This window comes from Osmerus eperlanus, chromosome 21 (genome assembly GCF_963692335.1).
Source record: "Osmerus eperlanus chromosome 21, fOsmEpe2.1, whole genome shotgun sequence".
Lineage (NCBI taxonomy): Eukaryota > Metazoa > Chordata > Actinopteri > Osmeriformes > Osmeridae > Osmerus > Osmerus eperlanus.
Genome location: NC_085038.1, coordinates 1,048,988 through 1,072,636, shown reverse-complemented (window position 1 = coordinate 1,072,636; position 23,649 = coordinate 1,048,988). Strand labels below are relative to the sequence as shown.

At 47.7% G+C, this 23,649-nt stretch overlaps 2 protein-coding genes across 7 annotated transcripts in view; one reads left to right on the top strand and one right to left on the bottom strand.

Annotated features, from left to right (window-relative positions):
* Positions 1-17,695, top strand: part of kcnh7 (potassium channel, voltage gated eag related subfamily H, member 7) — a 55,317-nt gene extending 37,622 nt beyond the window's left edge. For 3 of the 5 annotated variants that reach the window (XM_062447352.1, XM_062447355.1, XM_062447354.1), the window contains 7 exons: positions 4,822-5,065; positions 6,458-6,663; positions 6,930-7,050; positions 8,073-8,357; positions 11,291-11,438; positions 13,998-14,166; positions 14,460-17,695. In XM_062447352.1, the coding sequence (XP_062303336.1) occupies positions 4,822-5,065; positions 6,458-6,663; positions 6,930-7,050; positions 8,073-8,357; positions 11,291-11,438; positions 13,998-14,166; positions 14,460-14,747 (1,461 nt within the window). In that variant the 3' untranslated portion in view covers positions 14,748-17,695. Of the gene's footprint in view, positions 1-4,812; positions 5,066-6,457; positions 6,664-6,929; positions 7,051-8,072; positions 8,358-11,290; positions 11,439-13,997; positions 14,167-14,459 lie in introns of all 5 variants that reach the window. The other 2 variants (XM_062447353.1, XM_062447356.1) reach the window with 1 other exon arrangement.
* A 1-nt stretch (position 17,696) lies between these two features.
* On the bottom strand, positions 17,697-21,378 carry LOC134007729 (sorcin-like). 2 transcript variants are annotated; one of them, XM_062447383.1, is made up of 8 exons: positions 21,205-21,378; positions 20,421-20,606; positions 20,149-20,272; positions 20,011-20,054; positions 19,496-19,643; positions 19,044-19,157; positions 18,793-18,851; positions 17,697-18,700 (listed from the first exon to the last, which is right to left on the bottom strand). In XM_062447383.1, the coding sequence occupies exons 1-8, from the start codon at positions 21,226-21,228 to the stop codon at positions 18,674-18,676; spliced, it is 726 nt and encodes a 241-aa protein (XP_062303367.1). In that variant the 5' UTR covers positions 21,229-21,378; the 3' UTR covers positions 17,697-18,673. The 2 variants fall into 2 exon arrangements, with proteins under 2 accessions (XP_062303367.1, XP_062303369.1); XM_062447385.1 differs by having other exon boundaries at positions 20,149-20,218; positions 21,205-21,375.
* Positions 21,379-23,649: the final 2,271 nt, after the last annotated feature.

Here is a 23,649-nt window from a genome sequence, read left to right as displayed (position 1 = left end):
TGAGGGCGGTGTGTGTGTGAGGGCGGTGTGTGTGTGAGGGTGTGTGTGTGAGGGTGTGTGTGTGAGGGCGGTGTGTGTGTGAGGGCGGTGTGTGTGTGAGGGCGGTGTGTGTGTGAGGGTGTGTGTGTGAGGGTGTGTGTGTGAGGGTGTGTGTGTGAGGGCGGTGTGTGTGTGAGGGTGTGTGTGTGAGGGTGTGTGTGTGAGGGTGTGTGTGTGAGGGTGTGTGTGTGTGTGAGGGTGTGTGTGTGAGGGTGTGTGTGTGAGGGTGTGTGTGTGAGGGTGTGTGTGTGAGGGTGTGTGTGTGTGTGAGGGTGTGTGTGTGAGGGTGGGTGTGTGTGTGAGGGTGTGTGTGTGAGGGTGTGTGTGTGTGTGAGGGTGTGTGTGTGAGGGTGTGTGTGTGTGTGAGGGTGTGTGTGTGAGGGTGTGTGTGTGTGTGAGGGTGTGTGTGTGAGGGTGTGTGTGTGTGTGAGGGTGTGTGTGTGAGGGTGTGTGTGTGTGTGAGGGTGTGTGTGTGAGGGTGTGTGTGTGTGTGAGGGTGTGTGTGTGAGGGTGTGTGTGTGTGTGAGGGTGTGTGTGTGAGGGTGTGTGTGTGAGGGTGTGTGTGTGTGTGAGGGTGTGTGTGTGAGGGTGTGTGTGTGTGAGGGTGTGTGTGTGAGGGTGTGTGTGTGTGTGAGGGTGTGTGTGTGAGGGTGTGTGTGTGTGTGAGGGTGGGGTGTGTTGGGTCCAGGGGGTGGTTATGTGTGTGTGTGTGTGAGGGTGTGTGTGTGAGGGTGTGTGTGTGTGTGAGGGTGTGTGTGTGAGGGTGTGTGTGTGAGGGTGTGTGTGTGTGTGAGGGTGTGTGTGTGAGGGTGTGTGTGTGAGGGTGTGTGTGTGAGGGTGTGTGTGTGTGTGAGGGTGTGTGTGTGAGGGTGTGTGTGTGAGGGTGTGTGTGTGAGGGTGTGTGTGTGAGGGTGTGTGTGTGTGTGAGGGTGTGTGTGTGAGGGTGTGTGTGTGAGGGTGTGTGTGTGAGGGTGTGTGTGTGTGTGAGGGTGTGTGTGTGAGGGTGTGTGTGTGAGGGTGTGTGTGTGAGGGTGTGTGTGTGTGTGAGGGTGTGTGTGTGAGGGTGTGTGTGTGAGGGTGTGTGTGTGAGGGTGTGTGTGTGTGTGAGGGTGTGTGTGTGAGGGTGTGTGTGTGAGGGTGTGTGTGTGAGGGTGTGTGTGTGTGAGGGTGGGGTGTGTGAGGGTGGGGTGTGTGAGGGTGTGTGTGTGTGTGAGGGTGTGTGTGTGTGAGGGTGTGTGTGTGTGTGAGGGTGGGGTGTGTGAGGGTGGGGTGTGTGAGGGTGTGTGTGTGTGAGGGTGTGTGTGTGTGAGGGTGTGTGTGTGAGGGTGTGTGTGTGAGGGTGTGTGTGTGAGGGTGTGTGTGTGTGAGGGTGTGTGTGTGTGTGAGGGTGTGTGTGTGTGAGGGTGTGTGTGTGTGTGAGGGTGTGTGTGTGAGGGTGTGTGTGTGTGTGAGGGTGTGTGTGTGTGTGAGGGTGTGTGTGTGTGTGAGGGTGTGTGTGTGAGGGTGTGTGTGTGTGTGAGGGTGTGTGTGTGTGTGAGGGTGTGTGTGTGAGGGTGTGTGTGTGTGTGAGGGTGTGTGTGTGTGTGAGGGTGTGTGTGAGGGTGTGTGTGTGAGGGTGTGTGTGTGTGTGAGGGTGTGTGTGTGTGTGAGGGTGTGTGTGTGAGGGTGTGTGTGTGTTGGGTGCAGGGGGTGTGGGAGAGGGGGTGGTTATGTGTGTGGGTGTGTGTGTGTGAGGAGTCAGTTATACTTGAGTTATGAGACTCAGATTTAGGTCCTCCACAACACAATTTATGAAAGTTTAGTAAGATGAGACATAACGATGTGTTGATATTGTGTATTTAATATTTTGCTTTGCAATTTCTGTGTTTTCCCTTTCTGTCATCTCTTTGTAAAACAGTCCAATGTCTTAAAAATAGCTGTCATACATGTAACAGGGTCAATCACCTAACATGGTTAGACTGTATAAGTGTGAAAGTTTAGGTTGTCTGTGTTTAGTGGTTGACTGGAAGATAAAAGTTGGAGGTGCTGTGCTGAACACAGAGCTTCAGATCAGTAGAACTGGCTTTTACCCAACTGGTTTTTCCTTTTGTTCTTCTAAAACCCACTTGTCTCTTCCATGCCTGCCCCTCCATCTCATGGAACTCCCTGCCACTCTGGTAAGAACAGGAGGTGTGTGTTACACAGGTCACATGATCACACGTTTGCAGATCACATGACCACATGCTCATTCCGTAGACCTCCATCTAGGCTCACCTGTAGAGCATGTCAAAGTGTCAGTTTACCTCCAGGAGTCTTGTGTCATGTGACTGGAGTCTTGTGTCATGTGACAGGAGTGTCCTTGTGTTAAACCAACACTTTGACTTGAGCTGTGTGCCCTCACATGTACATGCGGTGTGTTTACTGTGTTCCCTGCTGAGATATCCTACTGCTGGTGTGTGTGATCAGTGGATGGGCGTGTGTCTGTAGTCTAGGACTTGCATTTAATTGTAAAGGCATGTTTTCCCTCTAGAGCTGTCATAACATGCAAGATAAGGTCCTCTTGCACGTTATGACCGCCCAGCACACAGAACGTGTTCATGTAGCACCAGGAGATGGTGTTCTGCTCTGAGCGTTCCTACAGGTCCACTCTCATCGCCATGACCGCTCCTGGTGTTAAATGAACACTGAGAGAATCAGTGTGCTGTCCTTCAGACGTAGTGACTGTAGGGACAGTAGGATCCTCCATGCAGGCTGCTGGGTTTGCGTGCCAGGGAGAAGGGTGTGGAGCCTGGGGCTGGCAGCTGAGCAAACCCACTCGCATGTGGACCTCCTCAAGGACGTTTTTGCATGAAATCTGAGTATTCAAACAGGATGATTTCCCTACGTGAGGCGGGGCGACTATGAGGTGGGGTTGGGTGGATATTGCTGTGGGCTGGCTGGGGCCTGGCGTGGAAGAGCTGGCCTCACGCTTTGCAAAGGCTCCTGCACTTGCCAAATGTTGTTCACTCTTTCCTTTCCAAATCTTCTCATGAAATATCTCCCTTTTCTTCCTTTAAAAAAAAGAGAACAAGAGAACAAAGAAAAGCATCTTTGTTCTAGAAAACCGGTTCAGTCCAGTTTCCTGTTAACTGCCGTGCGGTTTGAGGTGGTTTTGTCTTAACAAAGAAGATAAGGGCATTTTTCTGTCAGCCTTCGTTTGTGTCTCTGAAGCTTCTCCCCCCTGTCTCTCTCCCCCCCCCTCTCTCCCCCCCCCTCTCTCTCTTTCTAACCCCTCTCTCTCTCTCCCCCCCTCTCTCTCTCCCCCCCTCTCTCTCTTTCTAACCCCTCTCTCTCCCCCCCCCTCTCTCTCTCCCCCCTCTCTCTCTCCCCCCCTCTCTCTCTTTCTAACCCCTCTCTCTCTCTCCCCCCCTCTCTCTCTCCCCCCTCTCTCTCTCTCCCCCTCCTCTCTCTTTCTAACCCCCCTCTCTCTCTCCCCATCCTCTCTCTTTCTAACCCCTCTCTCTCTCTCCCCCTCCTCTCTCTTTCTCTCTCCCCCCCACTCTCTCCCTCCCCCCTCTCTCTCTCCCCATCCTCTCTCTTTCTAACCCCTCTCTCTCCCCCTCCTCTCTCATTCTAACCCCTCTCTCTCCCCCTCCTCTCTCTTTCTCTCTCCCCCCCACTCTCTCCCTCCCCCCTCTCTCTCTCCCCCTCCTCTCTCTTTTTCACCCCTCTCTCTCCACCCTCCTCTCTCTTTCTTACCCCTCTCTCTCCCCCTCCTCTCTCTTTCTCTCTCCCTCTCCCTCCCTCCCCCCTCTCTCTCTCCCCTTCTCCCCCCCTCCTCTCTCTGTCACGTTGTCATGGTGTCTGACACAGTCCTTCTGTTTGCTGTTAACAACATTCCACACTCATCGTCCCTGGAAACCAGGTTCCTTCCTCAAGTTTAAGATCTGTCTCTCAGTCACAGAGAGACAATCTGTTAGTATTCAGCAGGATGTCATCAGAGCCACCTGAGTAACACAACAGACACTGTCCCATCGCTTTCATTCAAGCTTGTAGCACGTTAACACATGCAGATACTCCTGCTCTCTGTGTTCAGAGTGAGGCGCATGGCTCCACAGCTCAGGGTAAGTCTCTTGAATCGCCTGAAGTTACACATCAAGACTTTGAGATATATTGAAGTGAGTCATGGAGAGCTAACATTGTTATTCAGCACCACTTACACTAAGTCATGTTTCTAGATCCTGATGGAAACACAGAAACAGTTGTTATATGACATCCAGACACCTCAGCCTCTGAAACACTAACACCATGTTTACATGTTCCCCCTAGTCTGTTCTGTGTTGTACTAACTGTTTATCCTGTCTGCCTGTGACCTTGGCTGAAGCATCCAGTTTAATATAAATGCATGACCATGCAGTCAGTTTCTGCTGCACGTGAGAAGAAAGGTTTTGAGAAGAAGGATCAACTACAAATGGCAACTGTATGAGATTTCCCCCAGCTCCTAATGTGTCCTCAAACCCAGATCACATGGATGTTCCTTAACGACAGCTGTCACTCTCACAGCCCTCAGCTGACCTCTTTCTCATCTGCCCCTCCGGCTTGTACCCCCTCCCTCCCTCCCCCTCACCCACCCCATTTTCACCCTCACCTACCTCTCCCTCCCTCACACCCCAAACTCCCCTCCCTCCTTTCCACCCCTCACCCACCTCTCCCACCCCTTACCCCACCCCCTCCACCACTTCCCACGCACACCCTCTGCTCCCTCCTTTCCACCCCTCCCCCACCCCTCCCCCACCCTCCCCTCCCCCACCCCAGGTGCTGAAGGGCTTCCCAGAGTGTCTCCAGGCAGACATCTGCCTCCACCTCAACCAGAGTCTCCTCCAGGACTGCAGGGCCTTCCGGGGAGCCACCAAGGGCTGTCTGCGGGCGCTGGCCATGAGGTTCAAGACCACCCACTCCCCGCCCGGCGACACGCTGGTTCACAGTGGAGATGTGCTCACCGCTCTCTATTTCCTGGCACGCGGCTCCATCGAGGTGCTGAAGGATGACGTGGTGGTGGCCATACTGGGTACGGACACAGAAGAACAGCCTTGGGGGGTTTGGTGGTGGTGATGGTGGTGATGGTGGTGGTGGAGGTGGTGAGGACTGTGTTTCAGCAGATTCTACAGATGTGTGTGTTTTCTAAGATGCTCCCCTGTCATGTACCCCTCAGCCCTCTCATCTGTGGGGTAGATGGTACAGTCCCAGACTGTCTGTGGGGTAGATGGTACAGTCCCAGACTGTCTGTGGGGTAGATGGTACAGTCCTAGACTGTCTGTGGGGTAGATGGTACAGTCCCAGACTGTCTGTGGGGTAGATGGTACAGTCCTAGACTGTCTGTGGGGTAGATGGTACAGTCCCAGACTGTCTGTGGGGTGGATCCCAGGGAGAGCTGCAGGAGAGAGCTATGTGGTTTCTACACAGCTCTCTCTAGGCCGGGGGAGGACAGGGGGGGAGGAGAGAGAGATACAGGTGAGAGGGAGAGATACTGTAAATAGATAAAAGAGAAACTTAGAGAGAAAAAGGAGAAATAGGAAAGGGAGAGAGAGAGGGAGAGCAGGAATAGAAGAAGAAAGCTGTGGAAGGAAGAGAAGTAGGAGAGACAGGTAGAGAGGGAGTTCTATTAGAAGGTTTCTTATTTGCTGACCTTCTCCGGGTGATGGAGAGTTAGCCGACACCTGTCTTCTCACTGATGTAGGCTGCATGCAGTCAGAGAGAATCTTGTTCCTCTCCTTCTCTTCTCTCCTTCTCTTCCCTTCTCTTCCCTCTCTCCATTTCTCTCTTTTTACCCATCCCTCTTCACCTCTCTTTTTCCTCGTTTCTCTACCGTCCTCTACCTTTCCCTTGTCCTGTCCTCTCCTTACCCTCCCACTCCTCCTCTCTCTCTGCTCTATCTGTATCTTCATCCCTCTCATCCCTCTCCTCATCCCTCTCCTCCCCTTTCATCCCTTCCTCTGGTAAATCCCGGTTTGTTCTTGCCCTGGTGGTCTAAAACATTTGAAGAGATGAGTGGTGTGTGAGTGCTTGTTCCAGTGCTCAGGGGGAGGGTTGTGGAGGATAATTATCCCTGTTCCTGTAGCACTCCATGTCCTTGACTGATTAACATATTCATGAGGATGTTTTTTTTATTTCCCCTCTCTATCTCTCTCTCCCTCACTCTCTCTCTCCCCCTCTCTGTCTCTCCCTCACTCTCTCTCTCCCCCTCTCTGTCTCTCCCTCACTCTCTCTCTCCCCCTCTCTGTCTCTCCCTCACTCTCTCTCTCCCCCTCTCTGTCTCTCCCTCACTCTCTCTCTCCCCCTCTCTGTCTCTCCCTCACTCTCTCTCTCCCCCTCTCTATCTCTCCCTCACTCTCTCTCCCCCCTCTCTCTCCTTCTCCCTCTCTTCCCCTCCCTACCCTCCCTCCACCCATCCCTCCTCCAGGGAAGAACGACATCTTTGGAGAGATGATCCACCTGTACGCCAAGCCAGGGAAGGCCAACGCGGACGTGCGAGCACTGAGCTACTGCGACCTGCACACCATCCAGAGAGAGGAGATCCTGGAGGTGCTGGACATGTACCCTGAGTTCGCTGACCACTTCCTCCACAACCTGGAGCTGACCTTTAACCTCCGGGACGAGTATGCCAAGGTAAGCTGAACCATTAGGCTTCAAACAACATGTGGGTGTGTGTGGGTGGGGGATTAGTCTGTGTGGGGGGAGTGTGTGTGTGTGAATCTGCGTGTGTGTACGTGTGTGTGTGTGTTAAATGTTAGTAACTGTAATGAGCTACCTCATAGCAGCACAGATGAGAGAAGCCTCTGACATCATCACCATCACCAGGAAGCTGCAGGCCTGTCTTGTGCGGAGCGCTCCTGCTAACTGAGGTTCTGCCCCTCCCCCTTTCCTCCCTTCAGACCACACACCCCAAGACCAGCGACTCAGACGGAGGATGCAGGAGGAGGCAGTCCCACAAGAGAAGACCCTCGGCAGTGGGGCTGGGAACACCAGCTCATCCCAGCCCTTTGCACAAGCAAAGTGTGTTAAAGTGTGACTAAGAATATTGCAAGACAGCATCGCTTTATATAATGTCACCATTATTTTTATGAACTTTTAGAAAATGTATTCAACCTTCTCTTAACTAAGAAGGACTTAGTGAGATGTAGTGTCTCTTTTGCATCCTGCCCAGGATAGGCATCTTCCAGTCATTACAGTCACGGTATATCGTCGTGACTCTGAACGTCGAGAATTAGACTTCACCGAGCAGAATCCTGGAGCCGGTGTCTGTCCTGTGTTCTGGGGGAGGAGGAGAGGTGGTGTCTGTCCTGTGTTCTGGGGGAGGAGGAGAGGTGGTGTCTGTCCTGTGTTCTGGGGGAGGAGGAGAGGTGGTGTCTGTCCTGTGTTCTGGGGGAGGAGGAGAGGTGGTGTCTGTCCTGTGTTCTGGGGGAGGAGGAGAGGTGGTGTCTGTCCTGTGTTCTGGGGGAGGAGGAGAGGTGGTGTCTGTCCTGTGTTCTGGGGGAGGAGGAGAGGTGGTGTCTGCTGTAAGAGCTCTCTGGGCTGGGACACTCTCAGAGACTTGGCTCCCATTCTCACACACGAAAAAAAGATCTAATTGGTCACCATGGTAACAGGCTTTCGAAAAGTATGCCTTCTCCGGAAAGGACAAAGAGTTGAAAATAGATAGTTTGAAACTTTTTTTTGTGCTCTGGGTTTTTCAAAATATAGATGGCTTGGATGTATAATTGATTTAGAGTTCCCTGTCCTTTCCTCAAAAGAACAAGTGAACTGAAAAGATTCGAACAGAAATGAAAGGCAGAGTTTCCACTTCAGAGACTGGAGGGAAAAGGGGGGGGGAAGGGGGAGGAGAGCATCCAATGTTAGCATACGCTGGCGGCGAGAACACAAGTCCGAGAGTGGGGACCATTTAGAGCACAACACCTCTCTATAGTTCCCTCGCTGGTGTTGCGTGGGCAGAGGTCCCCAGGCAGCGTAGAACAGAGACGCCAGGGTTCCACCCCCAGCCCGGCGTGATGTTCCACCTGTTCCCCTCCGTCCCCCAGGGAACCACAACAAGGAGGAGACGACAGCGTGCTGTGAGGGGGGGCAGGAGAGGCCGCTGTACCCCCACTCCCACACCCCCTCCCGGACGGAGAGGAACGAGAGGAGGGGGAGGAGGGGGAGGAGGGAGTCAGCGGAGGAGGAGGGCAGAGAGGAGGAGGTGGAGCAGAGGCCGCTGTGCTCGGGGGTGCTGGGGTACCCCTCCGTAAGGGAGCAGTCTCTGGGGCTGGCCGAGGAGTCCCACCACCAGGGCGGCGCTAGCGCAGACAGAGAACACTCTTACAAAGGTAAGAGGTCACTTTAGCAACTTTGTTGTTACATTTAGCTGTTTTTCCATCTTCCCTAGCGACTAAAAATCGTATCTAGCGACCAATCTGGTGACTACCAGTACTTACCAGGCAATGTCCATTTGTGTTTTGTTGCTAAGCAGCAGCAAAAAGCCTTTTACTGATTTGTGAAGGATGTCACGTTTGCCTTCCTTAGTGTTCTAGTGTTCCTAATGTTTATAGAAGCTGTTAGATCTGTAATTGTACTTAGTACATCTACAGATGTAAAGGTTGACCCAATATATTACATCATCACGTAATCTTAACGACCTTTAGGGACATTTCAGAAAGACAGTAGAGACTTCTGGTGAGATTGTTTTGGCCACACTGCACCCCTCACACCTGGACACCTGGTGAGCTGTAAACCTGTAGGCCAGGTAGAGCTCAGTGTTTAAAGCATCTGACTGCAGATCGAAAGGTTGCTGATTCGAATCCCCCCAGGTCTGTATATAAGCGTCAGCTAAATGAACACATTGCTGTTGTTATGAGACATCCGTGAGGCTCGTTGGTGAGGCTGTGTCGGCTCCTCCTGCTCTGCTTCAGCGGAACACGGCGACACCCCTGGAGAAAAGACCTGGAGGAGGGTCACAAGATGAACACACGTGACCTTCACCATGACCTGGGGTTCCCAGGACATGCAAGCCCGCGTGAGGGATTAGATCTGCCTCGTTTTACTGAGCTAATTTAGCAAGCCCAGACGTCGGATGTCACACCTCTTAAAAACGCCAGCGTGGATTATGTGGCATCACCCCGACGATAAACAGGCAGTTAAGAGGATTACAGCGGCCAGGGTGACCGTTGTGGATGGGTCATATTCAGGAGGGAGAACTAGAGTTGTCACCGCTGGCAGAATCCTCCTACTCTGAGCTCAGCCGTAGGGACACCAGACATATTTCAAAGTGTCTCAGGACGTATTTTTATGTTTTAGGACAAAACGAAGGTCATATTTGCTCTAGGTGATTCAACCTTGATATTGAAATACAGTATGAAGTAGCTGGGGGCTGTCTCATCGTGGCAGGGGTGAGGAGAGTTAGACTGCCTCATATACAGGGGTGCAGAGAGTTAGACTGCCTCATATACAGGGGTGCGGAGAGTTAGACTGCCTCATATACAGGGGTGCAGAGAGTTAGACTGCCTCATATACAGGGGTGCGGAGAGTTAGACTGCCTCATATACAGGGGTGCGGAGAGTTAGACTGCCTCATATACAGGGGTGCGGAGAGTTAGACTGCACAAGCTACATCGATTCCTGTGTGTGTGTGTGTGTGTGTGTGTTAATGGTAATAACATGACCTGAGGTTACCCTCGTGGATGAAGCCAAGTTGAGACACACACACACACTCCTCCCTCTGCGCCAAACACACACTCATCCATACACACACTCATCCAAACACACACTCATCCATACACACACTCATCCAAACACACACTCATCCAAACACACACTCATCCAAACACACACTCATCCATACACACACTCATCCAAACACACACTCATCCAAACACACACTCATCCAAACACACACTCATCCATACACACACTCATCCAAACACACACTCATCCAAACACACACTCATCCATACACACACTCATCCAAACACACACTCATCCAAACAGACACAAAACAACAGCATTGAAGCGTGTTCATTTACAAGTGGTCAAACGAAAATTCCATGTTCAGTAGATACGTACAACGCAGTATGTGAATGAAGCACGCTCCCCAGCCAGAGAATGACCCTCTCCCAGCCAACACACACTCTCAAAATAGACACTGAACAAATAAAACACCATGGCTCTAACCACAGCTGTGCTCTGAAATGAAGGCTCCCATCATGGTGATTTGACTGCATCCTCCCCTCACTCAGGGAGATGTTTCCCAGGCGACCAGGCAGCACAGAGTAGCCTGGGGCCTATTGATCCCTGTAATCACCACAGCAGGCGCGCGTCACTTGAAATGTCATCCCTCTCCCTCCGGCTCCCGTCACAAAGGTTCCTAGAGACCCGGACACGGTGCCTGTCACCTGGCCTTGTGTACCCAAACACCTCTTTCCTTCCTTCTTTCCTCCCTCCCAGTCTCCTCCCTCCTTCCTCCCTCCTTTCTTCCTTCCTCCCTCCCCTCCTCTCTCTCTATCCCTCTTTTGCTCTGTCTTATCTTCCCCCCTCTCTCTCTCTTTCTCTACCCCTCTCTCTCTTCTCTCTCTCTCTCTCTCTCTCTCTCTCTCTCTCTCTCTCTCTCTCTCTCTCTCTCTCTCTCTCTCTCTCTCTCTCTCTCTCTCTCCTTCTCTCTCTCTTTCTCTACCCCCTCTCTGTCTCTCTCCTCTCTCTCTCCTTCTCTCTGTATTTCTCTCTCTCCTCTCTCTCTCTCCTTCTCTCTGTCTTTCTCTACCCCCCTCTCTGTCTCTCTCTCCTGTCTCTCTCCTTCTCTCTCTCTTTCTCTACCCCCCTCTCTGTCTCTCCTCTTTCTCTCCCTCTTTCATTGTCTCTTTCTCTACCCCCCTCTCTGTCTCTCTCTCTTTCTCTTGCTCCTTGGCGGTCCTGTGTGGAGGTGTTGTAACAGGGAAGCCCTGTGATGCTGGTGGAACAGGAGGCTGACTGCCGTGAGGTTCTGTGGACCTGTGTGTGAGTCAGCAGTCTGACTGATCACGCTCCCTGGCCTGTGGTTTCAGTGTGTGGTGGTGTGTAGCTCACAGCCCAAGATTAGCCTCAGACTTTATCAGACGTATCATATCTGACTGAGGCTGAATAATCTGAATTAATCCTGGACTAACCTGAGCTGCCCTCACTGTCAGGGAAGTGATGAACAGGGGTGTGTTTGTGTTTTCATATATGCGTTTGTGTGTGCGTATCCTTTTGTGTGTGTGTGTGTGTATTCGTGCATGTGTGTGTGTGTGCAGAGGGCTGGGTGTGCAGGAGACCCAGGGGCGTGGAGGAGCAGGCTGGCCCAGCAGAGGAGCCCCGCGGCGGGGAGGAAGACAGCGACACGGACCTCACCTACGGAGAGGTGGAGCAACGCCTGGACCTCCTGCAGGAGCACCTGAATAGGTGAGCAGCACCAGGAGCACAGCCACCTCACACCTCCTCCTCCCTCTGACATCTCCCCCTCATACCTCCTCCTCCCCCTCACACCTCCTCAGACATCCCCACACCTCCCCACACCTCCTCACACCTCCCCACACCTCCCCACACCTCCTCACAGCTCTAGAGTTCTCTATTTATAGCCCAGCGCCCACGAGACCCAGTCATTCACAAAGACATCTGACATCACTAGGGAGGATTGGGTGGGGGTGGGGCCTAATTACCCAGAAAGTAACGAGACCTTAATCTAGTCTGTGTTATTGTCAGTGTCTGGGCTTCTCTCTCTCTCTCTCTCTCTCTCTCTCTCTCTCTCTCTCTCTCTCTCTCTCTCTCTCTCTCTCTCTCTCTCTCTCTCTCTCTCTCTCTCTCTCTCTGTGTCTCTCTCCCTCTCTGTGTCTCTCTCCCTCTCTGTGTGTCTCTCTCCCTCTCTCTCTCCTTCCCCTGACTGTTTCCCAGTCTAGCAGGAGTGTAGGTGTGAGTGTCCTGCTCGCTCGCCCAGCAGGCCTCCTCTCTCATCTCTCCTGGATCAGACGGTGTCCTGGGGGAGGGGGGGAGAGGGGGGTGAGGACAGTCAGGTGTTGCTCAGCACAGACAGAATGATAGAGATGCTTGTCTCTCTGTACTGGCTAGCCAGCCATGCTGTGATTGACTCTGATGCCAGCCATGCTGTGATTGGCTCTGATTGGCTAGAGTGCTAAAACAGTGTGGGGGGGAAGAATCCCGGGTCGCAGCTCACTGTGACTGGTCTAACCTGGTCCGTAACCATGGTAACTATGATAGTGAACACTGGTCTAACCTGGTCCGTAACCATGGTAACTATGATAGTGAACACTGGTCTAACCTGGTCCGTAACCATGGTAACTATAATAGGGAACACTGGTCTAACCTGGTCCGTAACCACGGTAACTATGATAGTGAACACTGGTCTAACCTGTTCCGTAACCATGGTAACTATGATAGTGAAGACTGGTCTAACCTGGTCCGTAACTATGGTAGTGTTCACTGGTCTAACCTGGTCCGTAACTATGATAGTGAACACTGGTCTAACCTGGTCCGTAACTATGATAGTGAACACTGGTCTAACCTGGTCCGCAGTGGCGGTTCTAGACAAATTTTACTGGGGGGGCCAAGGGGGGGCCAGTGTTTAATCAGAGGGGCACATTAAAAAACGGAAACAAATGATATTTAAACATTAAATACTTTAATTTTGCTTTACATTAAAATCATACAAACGGCTCTGGCTCTCCCTCTTCCAGCTCCTCAGCTCTCTCAATACCTTGATATGTTTCTCTAACTTTTTTATTTACTGGGGCAAAAAAGGCTGCAATGTCCCTTCCTCGTTTCATGATGACTACTAGAAGAAGAAAAGCTCAGGGGGGCCACAGGGGGGGCCAGGGACATTTTTACAGGAGCACTGGCACCTGTAGGCCCCCGTGTAGAACCGCCCCTGCTGGTCCGTTACTATGATAGTGAACACTGGTCTAACCTGGTCCGTAACTATGATAGTGAACACTGGTCTAACCTGGTCCATAACTATGGTAGTGTACACTGGTGTAAAATGGTCCATAACTATGGTAGTGTACACTGGTGTAACCTGGTCCGTAACTATGGTAGGTTACACTGTTGTCTTAGTAACTAAATGAGGGATGAAAGGTGAGGATGTAGAAGTAGCACTCTTATGACAAGCTGTGATGCAGCTTCCTGTATGGATGACATCACACACCCTAGGTGTCACCCATAGATATAAATAAAGGCTAGATGTCTTACGGCGGAGTCTAGACTAGACATACTTATGAATAATCATGTTATGTTAAAATAGAATAGAAGTATGCAGTGGCATAACTACATCTCTGACGTTGATAACAAACCAAACCGTTAAAAAATCGGTTGAGAATTGAGCAAGTTATGGTTGTTTAAAAAGTACATGTACCACCAACACAATGTTATGGGTGAGCGAGTTGACTGTAGCAAGATGGCCGCCATGTGCGGACGTTCGACTCTGTTGGCCGGCAACGCGGACGAGACATCTAGCCTTTATATACATCTATGGTGTCACCTTCCCTTCTCTAGACACACTGACTCAGCCAGGCGGATAAATGGAAGCCATGATTGGAGGAAATCATCTGCCAGATTACCTGCATGTCCACGTGGAGATGAACCTGTAGATGAGCTGTGATGAATCAGAGAGGGACGACAGTTTATATTAGTTTCCAGAAACTATCAAAATATTACTGCCTCTGTGTATTGGATGGCAGGTGGTGCCCCCTTGTGTTTCCAGTGAGAACTGACTTAATGCTCAACGGTACAAACACAGGTGCTGTACTACAGCCAAAGTAGCAGTGTGTGTTCAACGCTATCGCTAACCTGGCTGTGCTGTAACAGAAGGCAGCTAGCACAGTGACTCCACGTCTGTCTGTGTTTACTGACGTCAACGATGAGTTGGAAGTTTGTGATGAGTTCCAATGAGCCCTTCCCCAGCGAGGACGTGAGCGTGAGCGCAGTGTGTTTGCGTTGCCGTGTGAGCAGGCTGGAGTCCCAGATGACATCAGACATCCAGGCCATCCTGCAGCTGCTGCAGCGGCAGACTGCGCTGGGTCCCCCGGCCTACAGCACCGTCGCCTCCAGCCCCGACTACCAGAGCCCAGCCGTCAGGGGCCAGCCCGACCCTGCCACCCCCAGCCCCCCAGCCCCCCAGGTAAGATCCTGACCCTGCCACCCCCAGCCCCCCAGCCCTCCAGGTAAGATCCTGACCCTGCCACCCACAGCCCCCCAGCCCTCCAGGTAAGATCCTGACCCTGCCACCTTGCAACATCCTGCCACACCCCAACATCCAAGGAAATGTGTACAGGTGCACACAGTCATGTCGTCCTTCCCAAGGTGGATGGGATCACCAGTGTTGTAAACGTACATTAGCTGAGTCAGTGTTCTTGACCGTAGGAGAGGTGATCCTGGCTGCTGACGAGGTGGTGTTGCTGACCTGTTTTCCAGAGCCCGGACATGGAGAAACCCAAAAACAAATCCAAAGATTCCACGTCCGGCACGGTCTCCGCGGAAACGGTTCCGGAAGGAGAACCGTCGGAACAGCGGGAGAGGGACGTTGACACTGAGCGCAGACACGACAGAACACACCCCCTCAAGTCTCCCCCACAGAACCCAGACCAGGCCACCGCCCAGGCCCAGGACCAGGCCCCCAGACCCCGCCTCCCCTCCTCCAGACAGGCCTCTCTCCCGGACACTTCCCCCTGCAGCTCCGGGGCTCCACCGACCCCTCTCTGATCCAGGGTTTCCAGGGAAGTAGGCTCCTTAGCCTGCATCTTCTCATCCTCCCCCCCCCCTGTCTCTTCAGAGCGCTAGAGGTCCTCTCTCAAGTCTGACTCAGGGTCTAAGGAGACTGTGTTATGCAAGGAAAAACTGTCAACTCTTCCATTCCTTTTTAAACAACAAAAAGAAGTAAAAAAATGTCCCTCTCTCTCGTCCCCATGGAGACAGTATGACATCACCATACTCACAGTTAGATATGTACGACGCACATTCACCATACATACACACAGTTAGATATGTACGACGCACATTCACCATACATACAGTTAGATTTGCATCATGGCTCTTGAGGGTTGTCATTTTCTTCTTCACCGTGTACATACTTTCAGATGAACACTGCCAGAAAGACAAGGCACATGCTCGTTCCTAAAAGAGAAATGCATGTTTCGAAAAGGGTTTTCTGTCGCATGTTCCACCTCTCACAGCGTAGTCACGGTGTGACTGTCTGTCGCATGTTACACCTACAGCACATCTCACAGCGTAGTCATGGTGACGACTGTCTGTCGCATGTTACACCTACAGCACATCTCACAGCGTAGTCACGGTGACGACTGACGATGCTCCTTTATCGCTGTTCCTGTTCTCTTGGGACAAAGCTACTTGAAAAAACTCAGACATTTTTACTGAGCATCTTTAAGATGTGCAGTTAAAAGCTTTTCAATTGCCTGTCACAGGTTAAACAGACACCATGTATGTATTTCAATACTTTTTATGTACTTGATAAACACCCAACTAGCCAGATATTATACTCTAGTCTAGAAGATATACTGTGCCTAAACAAAACATCAACATACTTAAAATCATTAAATGTCAGCGGATGTAAAACCACAGGTTAGAAGGATTTAGCTTAGAGGGAGTGTGCTTGACCTCAAAACCAAAAAGTTGCAGGTTCAAATCCCCCGTACTGTATGTCCCTTTGGATAAAATAGTCAGCTAAATGAATTCATTTTAATCACAATCACTCTAGTTAAAAGAACATTTACCAACTATAAAATGTTCAGCCTATGTTGACAAAGTTTGTGTGCGATGATTAGGGATCTCCTTCAACTATATTAGCCTCTTGGCACATGAAAGCAATAATAGCAACATAACACATTACATTAATTTTATGTTTTGTCTAAAACGAAATCAGTAAAACTTTGCTAGTTACATTTGTCGCAAATGCATATCACTGTAAACATTTTGTAGTGCTACTTTTAGCAAATTCTTCAGTAACTTGAATTATTCACTCATAAAAATATTATTGACATTATTTTGACGTGAAGTGTCTATATGTCTTGGTCTTCACCTTACACACGTATGACCTTCAGTATGTGTACTACTGTAAGCACATCAAAGGAGAAATGGACGCAAATGTGGACACAAATGTACTATTGAAAATAATTTAACTAATTGACAAGTATGCCACAGTCTTTACCATGCATGATTAGTCTTCCATCATTTTCCAGATGAACACATTTTGTATTAACCGTTCTAAGCCAAGAGAAAATCTATTTACTCATCTTAAAAAAATAATAATAATATTTAGCAACTAGTAAAGATTTGATTGACTCTTAACCCAAAAATAACATGTTTTATAATAGCCTATACATTAAAACATTGTCAAAGAAGAGACATTCTAGGGGTTCTGAACTAGCAACAAGTTCAATCTGTTAGCCTTAGCTATACTAGCCTTTACACAATACACCCTACATCACATCCAGCTCAATTGTATGCATCCAACTGCAATGTAAAATTATTGAACAATGTTAAGATTGATACCGTATGGGTGAATTGCATGTTACAAATGAATTAGTCATATTAGTTTTATAAGAATTGACACAAACGCAACAACCACTGTCAAGGGGTGTGACACTGCATGAAGACACCAACTGGCAGTTTGTTTTAAATGACTTGTTTGTGATGTTAGTTGATTGCGGGGAGAGGAAGAAATGGAAAATACTGGTAAAACCCTATTTTTCTAAAAGTTGAAACTTAATTTTCCATGGTTATTACTTTTCTATGTGGTTTGTGGTAATTACGCTTTTGTAAGCCCCAATGTAAGAGCAGTGAAAAGTCATAAACAACACATATCGTCCTCTTCTATGTAGCAGTATACAACAGACAGTTGGAGGGCCAGACAGACCCTGATGGAATTTCCTACCAGCCAACTGAGAAACATCTACGCATGTATTTATTTGTTGGAGTATTTTTCTATTGAACAAGTATTCAGATATCTCTCAAATCCTCTCGCTTATTCCGTGTACTAGATATATTCCTGCTCCAACACGCCTTCCACCGTCAACAGAATATGGAACGCTTGCTGCTGAATTCCAGAACTTCCCCCTTCTACCTCTCGTTTCCTAGGCAACTGTAGAATTCAAGCAGGTTGCATGACGCCAGCAGAATGCCGTTCCTGAGTCGGAGAGATATCTGAAGTATTACCCTGTCCTAACCTGTATCTGTATAGGGGTGGATTTGGAATTCAGCAATAGTAATACCAGTGTATGTAAATAACTCAGCAAGCAAACTCACCATCACACTAGACTAACAGACATGGGCTGGTACCTGCGCAAACCTAACAGAGCGTGTTGTTTCAACATGCTTTCCAAGGACACAGATGTTGTATAAATGTACTTGGTATGTTCACAGCCTACGGAACGGGCCTCTGGACTGAGTGGGATTTGCAAACATTTGCACAGAAATTAGAAACTGCTTTACTGGATAGAAATTTCACTTTTTAAATCTAGTTCAGTTCGATTGTTTTTATGCATTTTTTAAATGTTTGCCACTGTATTTTATACAATGCAACACTTAACAGCTCATTTGAATGTTTCTGTTCTTGAAATATTTAAAGAAATGAAATATTATGTACATACATTGAAACATTTGCGCAATTGTATAAATCAATAAACAGAATGCACACTCAATACAAAGTGTTTATTGTGTCGTGATTTTACAGCAACAAAACCAGCATTGGCAAGAACATTAGTAACTCAATCAAATAACTTCTCAACAAAATAGCTCTCATTTTCAGAGCCATCATACAGCAAAACTAACACTACTGTAATTATAAAACGAACTTTTCAATCCACAGTAACTTTACCACACATAACATAGTAAAAGCATACTGCATGGTTCTCTATGGTTTACAGTGCTACTTTGCCTGAGTTACAACTGGGTTAGTTATTGACAAAATAAAAATGTAAAATCAGTATATCCAGTTAGCACATGCTTATGGATGCACAAAGATTAAAGGGTTTCATTTATGCATGTATGGAAAGTTTTTTTTTTCTTCTCGCAAACTAACAACAATGAAAGGCCTCCGAAGAACAACTACAAACATAATGCAAAGCATACTTAAAAAAATGCATAGCATTATATATTTTACAAAATATATCTATTGTATTTATATATGAACTATTTACTAAATTGATTTGACACGTAAGATGCATATATGGTTGATACTACAGTTTTTATATTGTTATATAAAATACGAGGTAACAGGTGAGGGAATAAATATCTGAAAGATTGTTATGGCACATCACCTCACCTTTTTCAGCACATTTCCAAACCAGTATCCCTTTGTTTTCATTATGCTTGGGTTTCACTGGCAACAGAATTGACAACAAGCACTGCAGACATTTAGTAGTCCACCCTTGAGGGCCAGGTCTTCACGATATTCTTCCATTGCATACAAGATAACAAGGCAGGCAAGCAAAGATGCGGCTCTTCCCTGGCGTGGCTCCACCCAAGTCGCTTATACTCAGTCGACCTCCAAACCCTAATAGTGGTAAATAGGCTAACAGTGATTGGTTCTCCCCTTTCCCTTCCGTGGTGGTCATGGTTACTAGACTGGCTGGCAGTCTCACCTCCAACCCTGCAGTCTTCGACGCAAGCTCTCAGATGGACATCGTGCACTGGATAAACTGAGAAGAAACAAGCATTGTGTGTAAAGTAGCTACCTAGTTTGGACTGGACATATGAATTGGCGTTGTTGGGAATGTGTTTATATGCTCACGTCATCATACTGGAAGTTGACCGCCCCCTGTTGCATGGTGTCTCTCCTCCGAAAGCTCTCTGTGGACCACAGCACAGCCACATACAGGGACAGGATCAGCACAAACATCAACTCCATAAACGCTGCCGTTGTTCATAGCCAAATGCTATCTTGAACTCATACAGTATTTATCATGAACTCTCCAAGACACCATAGAAGAAGTGGTACTGTCTGTGTTTTGTATAACTGGGTAGATAAGCGGTTGTCTGTACCTGTGAGAGCGCGGAGCCTCACACAGCACGCCACATAGTCGTCAAAGTAGATCCGACCTCCTCTGCTGTAGCGCTTGATGATGCCGTTCAGCGCTTGTGGACTCACCCGATACCCTGTTAAACAACCAAAACATTCATTATACAATGGCAGAGATGGGAAGTAGATTTTTCTGGTATCTGTACTTTACTATTTATTTTTCTGACAACTTTTTACTTTCACTGACCACTGTGGGGGTTATATATCAAATATACCCTGTTCTATACTACGAGGACATTGGTGATATGCCACACAATCTGGTGGTTGAACACTTTAGTCTTCTATGTTTTAAAGGCCTATGTTAAAGCAATTAACTTTACGTTGTACAAAAATCAACAAACTCCTGGATCTTTTCATTTATCTGGCCCTTCACCAAAATAACATTTTAATGGTGGGTAAAGCGTGGCCCGCTCACCCATAGAGGAGATGGACTGTGCCATCTCCTGCGGCTCCACAGTCCCACTCCTGTCCTGGTCGAACATCATGAAGTTCTGCTTCCACCCATTCAGAGCAGCGAAGAGCTCCTTAAACTCGTTGAATCCCATCTTTCCTGTCATGTCTCTCTGCACAGGACTGGGGTCAAGGCACAGACACAGCCACTGCAAACACACTTACATTCTCCCGCCACTAGTCAGGACACAGAAAGTTAAACAGGATGCATGCTGGATAATTCACCATTCTTCAGAATCAGGGAGCTGCAAGAATAAACTTGTCTTGTGACATTAGCTGCTTTCATAATCTCCCCAGTCACTCTGACTCATGAACACATCAGACCACATCCTGACATAACAGCTACAGTGAGCGCAACCCGCAGAGCAAGAGGTTCTACTGTAAAAACATCTGCAGCTGTCAGTACCAGGAAGCTGGTGACTCGCTGGCTAGTCAGGACGTCACATTTATTCATAGGCCACATCCACATAGAAAGGATACGTCCAACATGGCGATCATGATTCTGCAGGTGTCCAGGCTGAAAGCTGTCAATGGAGAAAGAATAAGTCACTTCCCTTTTCAAACCTCACATAGACTTGATGTACTGACCAGATAGGGGGCGCCGTCAGCTGTACTCACGGGTGTAGCTACCGCTGATGCCTGTCTGAGTCAAGCAGCTCTGCAGCTCCTCTGCATCCACCTCTCCATCCTGCACACAGGAACCACAAGAACAGATCACAGACCCTAACCTGACCTGGGGCGACTGGGAACACATGAGGGTGGGACCCATTATATCAACTAGGCCATGTTAGGTTGATATGTTACCTTAAACAGTGTGTGGAACAAAAACCAAAGTATATTTTGATCAAATTACATTAATTTTAAATATTGTATTATTGTATATCCCTCACCTGGCCTGCTATGGCTGTGAAGTACCCATACATGGGATCTGCTTGTTGCTGAGGGGCCCCAAATGTTCCTGGGTAGCCCCCTCCATACTGGGAGTAGCCTGCTGGGGGTGGCCCCCCCATGTGGCCTCCCATAGGCCCCCCCATGGCCATTCCCTGCTGTGGCATGCCTGGCATTGGACCCCCATACTGAAATTGGAGAGACACAATAGCTGGTTAATTATTTTTCATTTAAAACTACTGGCTTTACAGGTGGCAGATAAAAACAAATATGTAGGCATTGCGAATAGGCCAAATACAATTGTTGTCTCATCGAAATACGTGCGTTAAACTGCTTTTCAATGTACTCAAACGATCTCCACCAAGCGTGACCATTTGGGGTCGGCCTACAAATGCGGACTGACGTAAGTCTATGAGAAGCAGGAAGCGCTTTAATGTCGGACACGAAAATGACCAAGAAAACATCTAAATGTTATCGTTTCAAAAGTCGTTTCAGATTGAACATTTACGTGATTTCAGTTATCAAAAACAACAATACAGAAATACGGAGAGTGCTACCCAAGTCAGCTACAACTCTTTCCCTGTCTAACGCGTTAATCTCAGGGCTTTCCGTTTATGACATTGGTTATCAGTCCCGTTCCTCCGTAGTTCACTACATAAAACCTGAAGAGAGATTAGTTGCTGAAATGAGCCTGCAGGCGCTATCTAGCTAGTTACTTAGCTAGAGATCAGGGGCCATCCCTTTTCACAGCTGTCTTTACATCCCGATCTATACAGATCTACTCACCCCTCCATATCCTGGGTAAGCCATTTGTGTGAAATATAACAAATAGTAACGAAAGGATTCACTATTACGTTTAAATGTTAACTATCAATCAGATGTTCGTCGAAACATGCAGTTAACTCTCTCTACCGAGCTAGCTGCCAGGTACGTCACATCCGAGGTGCTAAAAGAAGGCGGAAGTCAAGGGCTGATTGACTGATACTGTACGATAGCCAATCAGGAAGTGCATGGGTGGGAGGATCGTTGTCAACTCAAGGAATTTTGCCACAAGAGGACGCTTTAGATGCTTTTGAAACAAGTGCTGGAGAATTCAGTTTCCCTGTTCCAAAGCAAAGAACTTATATTCTTTGCCTGTTCCCCCTTCCTTGCACGTGCGCGAAATATGTATTCTGTTGTTGCTTGGTTGAACTGAATGTGATTTATATAATTGCGTGTATTACCTAATAGTGTGCTCTACCTACCTTCCATGAGCATAAGGTACATTTCTTGATGTTGGTTAATTTACACTCAAATTCAGGCATTAAAGTATAGTCTAGTAAGTTGTATTGCTCAATCGTTGGTCAGTCCCTTTTTTCAGAGTCTGTAAAGTGCTAATCCGTCTAGTGTAGCCTATAGTAGTAGCGCTATTGTAATTTACAGTAAGGTATCCCAATTTGAACTGAAAATGCCTAGTTCTCCGTGAGCATTGTCTTGTTCTGACGGTTGTTTATATTATAGTTTGTTGTTATAAATTGTATTATTGTGTGTGTCGTTTTTAACACACAACCTTACGTTTTGTTGCAGGCATAAAGTTATTGTACTGTACGATAAGTAGGCAAGTCGGTGCCATAATTTTAGGCTACTCATCTTTCATTAATTATTTTACAGTGATCATAATGTGTCATACGTTTCATCTATACACCTGTATCTTACACTGAGAACACATGGGGAACAGATTTCACTGGAGGCCTGAGAAAAGTGGTCCCCCCCTGTATATTACAGTCTGGCCATTTATAAAGCAATACAGTGATGCTGGTGATGTATGCTACTGTGATCATTATGTATAACAAGTTTCATATATACACCAGTCTTTTACACGGAGAACACAGGGGGAACAGATTTCCCTGGAGGCCTGAGGAAAGTGGTTCCCTCCTGTATATTCTTTATAGGCCTACTAAACCTTTTTTTCGAAAATACAAGTTTCTTGTTTTTTTTACTTTTTAAATATATATTTTTTTCAATCTTTCAACAACAAAAAAATCTATAGGCTACCTAAAAAAAAAAGAACACCATTGTATTTCATAAACCAAAAGAAAATACAAAGTCAAATAAACAGTAGCCTAACATCCAGCGACAAATGCAATCATGAATGATAGTGATCTTTGTAGCGCATGCCGCCCATCTGTCTATCAATGTGAATAAACATTTGCTTTGCAGCTACAGTATGAGCCTCAATCTTCAGGCAACGATACACCACACACACACAACCAAACGTAGAAACACACACACACAACCAAAAGTAGAAGCACACACAAATACACATCTGAGTCCAATAAAAACCCTTAATGTGTACAAAGTGTCACCTGTAAACAATTTCATTAGCATTTACCATCAAGCATAAGCGCATAAATGGAAGTGATCTCTTGTGAAATTCCTCTCCAACTCTACTGCTTTGGGGTTAAAACGAGTGTCTATTTGTTTGCAAAAGGATATCCGGCTTTGGGTGAATAGTGTGGAATAGCGCTCACCCCATAAAGAGAGAGTACGATATTTGTTAAGCTTTTAACAGGCTTTTAGCGTTTATCATCCTCGATCCATCGTGTGTGTGCTCGTACAGTAAGTGATCGTTTAGTCTGAAGATAGGCCTGCCGTACAGTAAGGTGCAGTCAAATTGTTCTCTCTTAAGATCAAGATGACTCACTAAAAGAGCTTTCGTCGGCCCAAAAAATAAAATAAAGCTATTTTGTTTTTAATATCCCCCTGTAAATTGCTTGTCTGCATCTATGGTCAAATGTATATCTATCACTATAATTTTCTTCATCCGCTTCTTTGCTGCACAAAGGTCATTGTGAGCGTAGGAAATGTTATGGAGTAAGTGACAGAATACAGAATAACGTACAAGAACAATTGTGATGTCATCATATGGAACAAAATAGGCTTTGGAAACAGTGACAACATCAATATAATATACAAGTGGATAATAAGTGGAGTCAAAGAACTTACTCTTTGGTGGAGTGGAGTTTCTACCGTCTGACACTGATGTGTGTAGACTATGTGACGTGACGTGACGTCGCAAATATTCTGTTCTCATACAATGCCGAGAAAGGAACTTGACCTGGAAACTCAAAAAGGAAGTTCATTAATGTGTCTGTCAACATCATTTATGGCATGCAGGCCTGCTCAGCCCTGTAGAGTACAATGCATGTTTCAGAGTACATACACTGCAGAGTAAATGGATGGTCATTCAAG

What these genes read in the sequence shown, in the direction of transcription:
- LOC134007729 (XM_062447383.1), bottom strand. Translation starts at nt 21,228, where the DNA reads ATGGCTTACCCAGGATATGGAGGG. An exon ending in CTTACCCAGGATATGGAGGG is followed by an intron (nt 20,607 to 21,204) that starts GTGAGTAGATCT and finishes CTCCAATTTCAG; the next exon opens with TATGGGGGTCCAATGCCAGG. An exon ending in TCACAGCCATAGCAGGCCAG is followed by an intron (nt 20,273 to 20,420) that starts GTGAGGGATATA and finishes ATGTGTTCCCAG; the next exon opens with TCGCCCCAGGTCAGGTTAGG.